General features: G+C 44.6%; 1 protein-coding gene across 1 annotated transcript; it reads right to left on the minus strand.

The window, feature by feature from the left end:
• Positions 1-5,689: 5,689 nt before the first annotated feature.
• asb1 (ankyrin repeat and SOCS box containing 1) lies at positions 5,690-9,596 on the minus strand. Its single transcript, XM_034562489.1, has 5 exons — positions 9,357-9,596; positions 8,586-8,731; positions 7,428-7,729; positions 6,584-6,966; positions 5,690-5,876 (listed from the first exon to the last, which is right to left on the minus strand). The coding sequence occupies exons 1-5, from the start codon at positions 9,451-9,453 to the stop codon at positions 5,746-5,748; spliced, it is 1,059 nt and encodes a 352-aa protein (XP_034418380.1). The 5' UTR covers positions 9,454-9,596; the 3' UTR covers positions 5,690-5,745.
• Positions 9,597-10,935: the final 1,339 nt, after the last annotated feature.

A 10,935-nucleotide genomic window follows, 5' to 3' on the forward strand; every position in this document is an offset into this window, starting at 1 on the left:
TGACATCCTTCCTGCCCTTGCCACATTTCAAGAATGTTCTGGAAAACAGTCAAATTAAGCCTCATTAAGTGTGTTTTAATTAAAGTCATCCAAGGTTAAGCCACTATGAGGGCTTTCATTAAAACACACTTTTATAAGTAAAGATCTTTTTCAATATTTCCAACCATGTACTCCTTAATGATATCATTAAAGATGAAGGTATTCCCTGTGGGTGTTGCCATAGAGCACTGATTGAGTGGTTTATAGAGCAAGGTGGCCTTAAAAGAGGTTGGGATCCACATCTGTGGCAACAATTAAGTAGAGAAGATCTTACTTTGGGACCACACTGGCCGCTTCCTACTTCCAACTTCCAGCATCCCTGATTATCCAATGCACATCTTGGAACTAAACCTTTATTTTGATTTTGATATGCTAACATGTAATAAAAGGTCATTGTATTTGCCTTCAAATTAAATAAAAAAGTAATAGAAATGAAAAAGTCATAGAATAGTATGTCATGAAAACGTCATTATAAAGTCATAGTAGATTATATCATGAAATATCATAGCTTAGTATGACGTGAAAATGTCAAATATAAATAAAAATGTAAAACTTCAACAGAGTTCTGCATTACTTATAGTCGTTAATGTGAGTCAATCATTCTTTTTTGTTTTGATCAGTTCATTTATGTCATGGTCCATGGTTTTAAGGTACTGAACTGAAAAAAAACATAAAAACCATGTCCATTTCTTCCACTAATATATATAACATATATATATATAATATAACCGGCACACCGAAAGCTAGGAAGGACCCTCTGTAGGACCCGACTTGGAAGGACATGTCCTACCAGGAAGCATCCTTGACTTTGAACAACACCCACAGACTTACAAGGTAAAAATAATATAGTGTCCCGGCTGGTAAAAATATAAATATTTTCAGGCTTCGTCATCCACACCCGACCATTCATGTTCGATTAATTTGACAGAAGCTTAAAACGGGCTGGTATTCTTGGGCGAACAAACTCAAACTCTGAGTCACGTTAAACTGCTTTATGTTTTGGACACGTTCCACCGCAGTGCCTGTTGCAGTGTGAAGAGTGAGCAAGGAGACAAAAGAGGAGCTGGAACTCGATAAATCTTGAATGTGTGTGTTTGTGTGTGTGTGTGTGTGTGTGTGTGTGACAGAATAAAAGTCTGGGTGGGACTCTGTGGCGCCGCACTTAACTGATTTGAATCCTACTTGAAGGACCGACAATACTTTGTGTATGTAGCTAATTACACATCAGGGCTGACTAGGATGACATGTGGTGTTCCCAAGGCTCAATACTGGGGCCTCTTCTGTTCAACATCTACATGCTTCCACTGGCTATGCAGACGACACGTAAAGCTATAACTATATCACCAGGGGACTATAATCCCATACAAGGGCTGGCTAAATGCATAGAAGAAATCAACAACTGGATGTGCCAGAATTGTCTTCAATTAAATAAAGATAAAACAGAAGTAATTGTTTTTGGTCCCAAGGAAGAACAATCGAAAGTCAGCGCTCAGCTTCAATCACTGATGTTAAAAACCATAAAGCAAGCCAGAAATCTAGGTGTAGTTATGGATTCAGACCTCAACCTGAACAGTTATATCAAGACGATTACAAAATCAGCCTACTGAAGAATATATCAAGGATTAGAGGACTTAACTTGTCCATGCATTTATCTTCAGTAGACTTGACTATTGTAACGGTGCGTTCACAGGTCTCTGTAAAAAGTAAATCAGAACGCTGCAGCTCGAATCCTCACTAAGACCAGGAAAGTGGATCACATCACTCCAGTTCTGAGGTCTTTGCACTGGCTTCCTGAATGTACTTTAAAATCCTGCTGCTGGTTTATGAAGCACTGAATGGTGTAGGGCCTAAATACATTTGTGATCTGCTGCTACCTGATGACCCTCAGGGACCCTCAGCTCCTTTAAATCCAGATTGAAGACTTTTCTGTTTCAATGAGGATATCTATCAATTTCTGCATCTCACTACTGCATTTTATTTCTTTAACTGCATTGCAACTTTTATTCTATTTCTTGCTTTTTGACTGTTTTTTTGTGCACACGGTGTGTGCGTGTATGTTTGTGTGTAAGTGTAGGCGTGCGTGTCCATGTGTTTGTGTGTGTGCTTGTGCGTGTGTGTGTGTGGGGTAAACAGTGATGCGGTCCTTGGAGGAAACAGAGTTCCGGAATGCCGGAGGAATGAGATCATTAGAATTAAAGTTACCAAATCGTAACCGGCGACTCAGCAGTGCAAGTGCAGGAGAGCAGGAAACAAACATGACTTTTACTCTCCTTTACACAAACAGGGTGTATACTGTGTTCACCCAAACACCATAAGCACACACACACACACACACCATGCAGAGTTTTATATGAAAGCACCAGATCCATGGAAACAACCTTCAATCCACGTCTCAAAGCTGCGGTTGCCTCGTGAAGCGAGCTGCCATGCATTGAACATCCCTTTTGCATGCCGGTGCCCACTTTAAGCGGAACCCTGCGGTGATATTAGCAGAGGCCGTTGAGATTCTGATTGCAGCTTGCGGTGCAAATAAAGCTCGGAATGAACCACACCATTCAGCTTTTCCAGGCTGCCAGGGATTTCTGGGAGAAAATAAACCCTTTACCGTCTCTTGTTTCCCTTTTTGTTGCAAGAGCACGACAAAAGGAAGTGACTCAAGTGTTGAAATACCGTCAACGATGATCACGATAGGAGGTTTTCATGTGCAAAGCAGCTGATAAAATACAATTTGCGGATGTTTTGCGTTCAGCCGGAGTGAGTCCGTCACCTTGTGATATTCATTTTGTTCATGGCCTATCTCACTGTGGAATAAAGCTCTTCATGTGAAATCCCTGTAATAACTCAGCAGGGGGCCATCCTAAATAAAGAACATGTACTTTAAAGAGAAGTCTCTTGCAATGGAAACTGCCCACAGGAAGATAGTGGTTTACCAAATTGTCCAATCTCTGCTTCCCTCTGCGTTGGTGCAAAGTGGTTGATTCTGTGTGTGTGTGTGTGTTTGTGTGTGTGTGTGTGTGTGTGCATGTGTTCTGTTAATGAAAGACTTGCCTAAATGAGTTCTGAAAGGATGAAGCTCTTGAGGACACATGCTGAGGTCCACGGCTGAATACTCAAACTCAGAAGAGGCTGATAGAAAGAAAAGGGAGAAGAGGCAAAAGAAAGAACGAGAGAGATAGAGATTGAGATGGGGGGGGGGGGGGGGGGGGGGGGGGGAGAAAGGGAAACGAGTAAGGATGGAGTGAGGCCAGGGGGAGACACAAGCCACGCTTGAAAGGAAGACAGTGCCATCTAGAGACCTCGTGTGACGGTTGTGCATTTTCTGAGCACAGGCCAAACCCGTCACTTTGGAGCACAGTTTGTTGTCGTTGTTCACTAATAACTTAAGGATTGAGTTATAAACATTTATTTGTTTTCATGGACAATGTCATTGTCCCGTGAAAGCCTAACTGCTCTGCGCAGCATGCTTCTTTGAGAATGAGAATAATTATTTGAAAACAAGTTTGCAGTAAAATCTTTAGGCCCGCCCCCAAAAGCTTCCCTGTCCGTCTCCTCGAGTCTTTACAGGAACTTTATTGGATTGACAGCCCTCTTCTCCCTCGGCCCTTGTGCTCCCTGCTGCGGTTCCCAGGCTCCGTTTATTATCCACGGAGCCAGTTGGTTTTTTTTAACCAAATTGTGGTTCTCTCAAACCTCATGACAACTTGGCTCACTTATCAGCTTCACAACGATAACAACACAATGAAAATGTCACTATCCAGAGCTCTATCACACTTGTGCAACTTATTACAGCTGCTAATTAACGTGGTTGATGAAACAAGCCTTATTGTAAACTGATTCATGTTGTCATTTGAGAAAAAGTAGCCTTTATCTCAGAGTTTCTTAACGTTTAACCTTATTTTGATTGTCACATAGATGACATTTGACCTCAGCACCTCAGATCAGCGGGCTGGTGTAAAGATGTCTCACTCAAGGACCATTTCTACAGGAGGAGACGCTGAAAGACGACCTGCTCGGCCCCACTGAGCCACAGCCGCCTCCAGCTGTCTCTTGATCTTAGGATATTTGGTTTGAATGAAGAACATGTCTTCTTCAATCCAAATATCCAGAGGATCTGCTCACTGACAGTTTCTGTTGTATTTAGACATTTAAGGACACAGTTTTGGAAACGGATGCTCGACTTAAATCACTGAACTCTCCCTGGGCATGCGCCTGTAGAAAGGATACATGATGTACTTTAGATGAGGGGAATCTCCCTTAAGAGCCGACTAGCTATTAGTGTGCTGAAGCGTTGCTGCGTACGAAATAAATACAAAAACATCTGCAGGTTGTGTTGCCCTGATAGTGACAGAGGGGAGATGTTTGACCACTAGTTTAAACCTAATTTATACTCCAGAGATTCTGTCCATGACACTGACTCAGATGTGTTGGACTAGTCAGCTTGTGAAAGGAGAATTAATCATTTTGTCAACAGAACAGGAAGCATGGAAAGTGATCGTTTTTATTTATTCATTTAAACCTTTATTTAACCAGGTGAATCCCATTGAGATTACGTTTCGCTCTACTTTCTCATGGCCGTGGAAGCCCTCCCATGTAGTTTGAGTTAAAAACATACAGGAGATAACGTAGAATGAATATACTTGAAGGCAAACAGAAACATACAAAGCAAACTGACCTGTAATGTCTGAGAAACGACACAAAGCCAACAGAGTGCAACAGACTCACAGAGAAGGCAGCTTTCTGGGCAATACATACACGTTGACCTATTCATCATGAATAAGTTTTCACATAAAGAGTTGTGTTCAATATGCCTACAATTTTATCTTGAGTATTTCTGGTCTGATTGGCCTTTATCCAAAAGTCAATGTTAAGGCATCCGGCTATAAAGCAGAGGGGCAAATGTAAACAGACAATGACAAATTAAAGTGCGTAATGCATCAACAGAAGCAGAATACGAATGTAACCTAATCCATTTAACACTTCTTTTTCTGTGTACTTTACACTCGGGTTCACTTACAATATAGGTGACCCACAGTGTGAACTTGAAGGCGCTCCATACGGAATTTAGAGTATTTTTGCCGCTGTATGAGCGGCGTGTGAGCCGGCGGCAGTAGCCAGTGGGGCAAGCTCACATGCACTAAAAAGCACTCACATGCACTAAAAAGTAGGCACGGCCGGCCCGGCTGTGTCAACAAAGCGAGGAGAAGCTCGGATGACAACACACACAGGTAGACTCCACTATATCTTCACATAGACCACTTACATACAACAGGTAAATAATGTTCCTCTGCCTCTGAACACGCCATTTAATACATGGCATGCTACGTCATGGCTTCACACCAAATGACATGCTCACCGGGGCCCTGAAGATACAAACACTCAGGGTACACATATAGTTTACACAAGCCAGGACTTACTCAGGCTCCTCTGATGAGTTAAGGCGCATTTCAATGTAATAATGTATTACAGGAAGATTATTTCAAAAGGTTTGAAAAATAACATTATGAACTGTCTAGCTTAGCAATTAGCGTACAGGGATCACAACATCTCCTATTTCTATTTGTGTTGCGTTTGGATATTCTGAAGTCCCCCCCCCCCCCCCCCCCCCCCCCCCCCCCCCCCCCCCCCCTCCCCCCCCTCCCCCCCTCCATCCCCTCAAGCTTTGGGACAGAAGAGCTCTGCAAAAGAGGAGGAGAAGGTGGATGGTTGTCAGTTTTGGTGACGCAGGAAGTTCTTAATGGGCTGTGGCAGCGGTAACGAGGGTATGTGGATGAGGCCATTTTTTCCCATCGCCCTGCGGATCCTAATGCGACACAGGTTGGTCAGCCTGCGAGGGCTTCCTGAGAAGAGGCAAAGCAGAGGTGCATCTCCTTAGCAGCTGCAGCAGGACCATAATAAAGGTTCAGATCAAGAGTTCAGACAAGCTTAATTAACCTTTGTATTTACTGTTTTAGGAAAAAATAAGGGAAGAGAGAAAATGAGGGGTGTTGTTAATGTCAAAATGTCTTTTCAGAAAAAGGACCAATGGTGCATGTCAATTAAACACACACAAGTTATTTAATTTATTCAACTAGAAGGCCGTGGACTGGCAGCCTCCAGGTGTAACTGTGTAGCAGTGCATGGCTCAGTAAGATCGTGGCCCACTGATGTAGAATGGTTGCTGAATATGATGAGGTGAGGTGCTGTTGGCAGGTTAACCTGTTGCCTAGGCAATGAAGGCAACTTCCTACCGAACCCTTACGTGCAAAACGTTTTAGATTTTTTGGTGTTCTATTCTAAAAAGTGCATGTTTATTTATTAGAATTCTATACTGCACAGTGAGATTATATTTTGTACTGACACCTATTTAAAAAAAACATTTCATTTGACAGTTAAAGAACATCACAGTTAATAAAAATAAAACCGTAATTGGCCTGGAACAGAGCATGCTGCAAGTTTCCCTAAACTACCTCCTGACTCACTCTAACTCGATATAAAACCTTTCCTTCAACATATATTGGTCAGCGATATCGGTCCTCACTGACGAGTATTCACAGATGTTACTCACTCCTCGCCTCCAGGAAGACCTTGAGCGCCTCCGGATCCACCTTCTTCCAATTGGGAGCCTCCAGCTCCAACCCGTCCCAGGGCACGCGGGCCGGGTCGGCTCCGTGGTCCAGCAGCAGGTGGACGAAGGCCACCTCACATCCGTGCCGCAGCACAGCATCCAGCAGGCAGGAGGCCAGGCCGCGGGCCAGAGCCTCCTGGCAGACGGGCCCCGTGTAGTTAAAGTCGGGCTGAGCGCTGGCCTGGAGCAGCAGCTGGAAACAGTGGAGGTGGTGGTAGGCTGCGCTGATGTAGAGGGGACACACCACCAGGGTGTTGAGGGTGCGGGCGCTTAAGAGGAGCCGGGGGCCCAGCTGGTGGTCCATGTTTACATCAGCATTGAACCTGGACGGAGGGAACCATGGACACAGTTCCACTTTTTAAAGTTCCTTTACTACAGATGCATGGTCCACATTTAGCCAATATATTGTGCAAACAAGGTGTGAACATCGAATCATTGAGGGTCAAATTGAAAAATGTTGGCGTTTCAATTCGTTCCGAATATTTCTTCTCGTTAAATATTCATGTGTCCATATGACTGCTGTCCCACGTGGGCTGTTGCTGTTGACTGCTGGGAGCCTATGGTGTGCTTTTGTGCATTCTAGGAAAGTTTAAAGTTGGGACAATACCCAAACTGCTGCCTGAAGCAATGGAACATATTGCATCACAGAGCCAGAACACATAAAATCAATACTGTGAAAAATAACAATAAAGAAGAGGCTCAAAGATGAAACTAGTTAGGCGTGGAGAGCGCCACCACTGGTGGGAGAGGAAACAAATGGTATTTCCAGATCCGATTCCCTCACCTGATGAGCTCCTGCAGCAGGTCCAGCCTCCCCACCCGCGCGGCGTGGTACAGCGCCGTGCTGCGATGGTGGCGACTCCCGTTGGGGTCGGCTCCGGCTTCGAGGTGGATCCGGACACAGTCCAGGTGGCCGTTCACCACGGCTACGTAGAGGGCCGTCTGACCTTTCACATCCACCAAGTCCACCGCGGCGCCCTGTCCGATCAGGTAGGCCACGCAGGCGGCGTGTCCCGCCGTGGCCGCGATCCGCAGAGGCGTGCAGGGCAGACAGCCGCAACACCAAACAGACTTCTCGTTGATACGCTTGGCACCAGAGGGACAGAAGGGAGTCGCTATTGGTCGTATTCCCGCACTCCAACAGATTGGATTTGTCATGCTCGCAACTTTTTAGAATAAAAGCAGGCCAATGACCATAAAACAAACCACTTTTAAAAACAATAAACTTACCAAAGCCGTAAAAAAAAAAAAATATCATTGCTGTGTGGTCATCACAAATAAAATATTTACCACAGCTACCTGCTAAATGTACTGCTTTCAACACCACTGCCCCCGGCGAGTTGGGTTAGGCGGGGCAGGGAGAACCCAATGAATGGGGGGGGGGGGTTGTTTTATTGAAATAACAGCATGTTGTAAACCATGCGAGATGAACTGCCCGAAGCCAGTAATAATGGGTTGGCTGTGTGTGGAGTACGAGTGCTGCATCCAACCACTGTGGGATTGGGGTTAAACGACTGCGGTCCCGCCTGGCTCTGCCAGCGTGAACAGTGCACGTTTCGGTACCTGCACGGACCGGCGAAGTATCACAGCCCCACGCCGATGAACACGTTGAGGGAAAAAGGACGCGATTTGGTTGGAGCGCCGTGCGCCAACGAGGATGAAAAGCGTCCAGCGTGTGTGTGTGTGTGTGTGTGTCTGTTTTGTGGCGGTGATGTGTGAGGGCACATTCTGTCCATGCCGTGTGTGTGTCTCGCTCGGGCCGAACAAACACACAGCACCGAAAAAAACAACCACACAAACCACTCGGTGCCACACATGAGCATTTTGGACAAAAGCTGCCACTTCTGCAGAGAGACGGGGACGACAACGAAAACTGAAAAACCGACTAAGTCAGCGAAAGCGCTTAATAATCGCATTAGATTCATATCATAAGCGTCGCTGCCTCCCACCGCCTGAAGCCGTCTTCCTGCACCAGGTTCCTCAGGGTGTCCAGATCGCCGACGTAGGCCGCATCGTGCAGCCGCATGTCGTCCTGCTCCAGGGGCTGGTCGCAGAACTGCTCCTGGAGCCATTCCTTCAGGTTACGGCCTGGTGAGGACCGAGAAGAGACACGTTGTACTTAGCAGCATATCTACAAGTGTGATTCTTTGTGGAGATCAAATCGACTCGTCGATTAGTCGACACAATTGTACGAGTGTTAGTCTACTACGAATGTCGTTGGTCGAGAACAAGCCAGACTTGGTGTTTCATGTTTCAGACCAAAGGAAATTGAAAAGACACAAATCAGTTATTTGACAATCTTGCATTTGACAGCGCTTTTCTCACTGCGTGTTAATTAGTTGTTAATTTTGTTTTGTTTCTTATGTTATCTCTCGTATTCTTATCGTTTCAGTTTTTTTTACCATGCAAAGTGCTAAAGTGCTATACAGAAATTATTATTATAATTATAATTATGCACTTGTTGTAAATTTGCATAATAGCTCTAATGCACCCATTACGACTCTCTGACGACATGGGCCACACCTAATTAAAAAGGAGTCCCCCACACCCCCCAACAACAACAACAACAACAACAACAACAACAACAACAGCGCTGTGTCACGTGCACTGAAGTCTTCCCGTTACTGTCTCCTGCCGTCCTGCACGTGGAGGAGGACACACCCGCCTGCACCCTGAGGTGCGGACCGACCAATCATTCGGCATCCGCGGTTACCTGCCGCGGTGGCACCGGGCAGATCGGAGACGGTGATGAGCGGGAGGACGTGGATACCGGGCGGGTCGTCAACATCAGCCTCCGGACCGTCGGCCATGCTTCCGAAATGTCACACCGCCCCCCTGGAACTGGTGCTTCGGCACGAGGTCGACAACAAAACACACGCACACGCAACCCAAGAGAGTCGGACAAGAGACGTCAAAACACACACACACGTGACTGTGTTGACGATGGAGTGAGTGTGAGTGCGCGTGCGTGCGTGCGCGTTTCCTGGGTAGCTTCCTGACTGCGCTCAGCTGGGCGGATTTAAAGGGGAAACGTCGCTTTAAATGCACGAGCCGACCAGCACGTGACCCTTTTCCTCTGGACACAAACTGTTCAACGCCTTATGATAAAGTAGACAGGTCACACATATTCAATTAAAATTGCAGATCAAAAACTATTATTGTAAATGATTATGTAAAGAAATAATTTCCAATGATAGGTAAAAAAAATATGCATGAAACCAGGTTTTTAGAAACCCTGTAGATGTACGACATTTAACCCTGAATAACTGTGGCTACAGTGTAAGATTGTAAGTCGCTTTGGATAAAAGAGTCAGCTAAATGTAATGTAATGATCTGCAGCAAGGACAACTGCTGTGAATTAAGCCCATCTCCCAAAAGGTCATTTTAAAAGGTTGAGGAGCAGTACCGGAAGGAAAACGGGGTCCAAGGAAAGGAGTTTAGCCTCATCTCCTACATACACTTGTGTGTGTGTGTATATATATATATATATATATATATATATATATATATATATATATATTTTATATATATATTTTATATATTTATATACACATACATATATATGTGTGTGTATATATATACACACACATTATATATATATATAGATATATATATATATCTATATATATATATAGATATTTAGATATATAGATAGGCATTTTGAGACGTACAGCATTGCTTATTGCAAGCTTGCAGCAAGATTAAAAACCTACAACTATCACAAGACCTGGGGACCTTGTATGCAGCTCATCCCACTGACTTCAAACCCCAGAACAATAACCATTCAATAGTAATATAATTAAGGCTAGACAAGGGCAGATTGGAGAGGCTATGTGACCACTCCCAAGACCCAGGCCTTGTAGTTAAATTATTATCTCAGTAAAAAATAAAAAAAAGTCCAACATTGGGATTAGTGGTTAAGTGTAGACAACAAAAGTGAAAGTAAAAGGCGTGGTCACTCATTAGCAGCAGGATCCATTGTAAAATGCAAAGGGTAAAATCAACTAAGGCTTTTTTAAATAGGGAAGATTAAAAGGAAAACGCAGATGGACAATGGAGCTGTCCTGTGCTTGGGCCGCGCTGTAGCCTTATCCTAATCCACCTGTTGAGACTGGGGCCAGCGGCTTTGTCCATGCCTTCTGTTTCAGGGGCCTTCAGATAAATCTCTGACTTCACAAATCATCACAAATGCTTGGTCCAAATCTTGCTCAATAGTTGTGAAAGGGGCCTTCCTAATACGCTTTGGGCGTGTTGCAGCTGTTTCATGGCTTGCCAGAAAGAAAAAGGAGGAA

Source organism: Cyclopterus lumpus, chromosome 21, assembly GCF_009769545.1.
Source record: "Cyclopterus lumpus isolate fCycLum1 chromosome 21, fCycLum1.pri, whole genome shotgun sequence".
Lineage (NCBI taxonomy): Eukaryota > Metazoa > Chordata > Actinopteri > Perciformes > Cyclopteridae > Cyclopterus > Cyclopterus lumpus.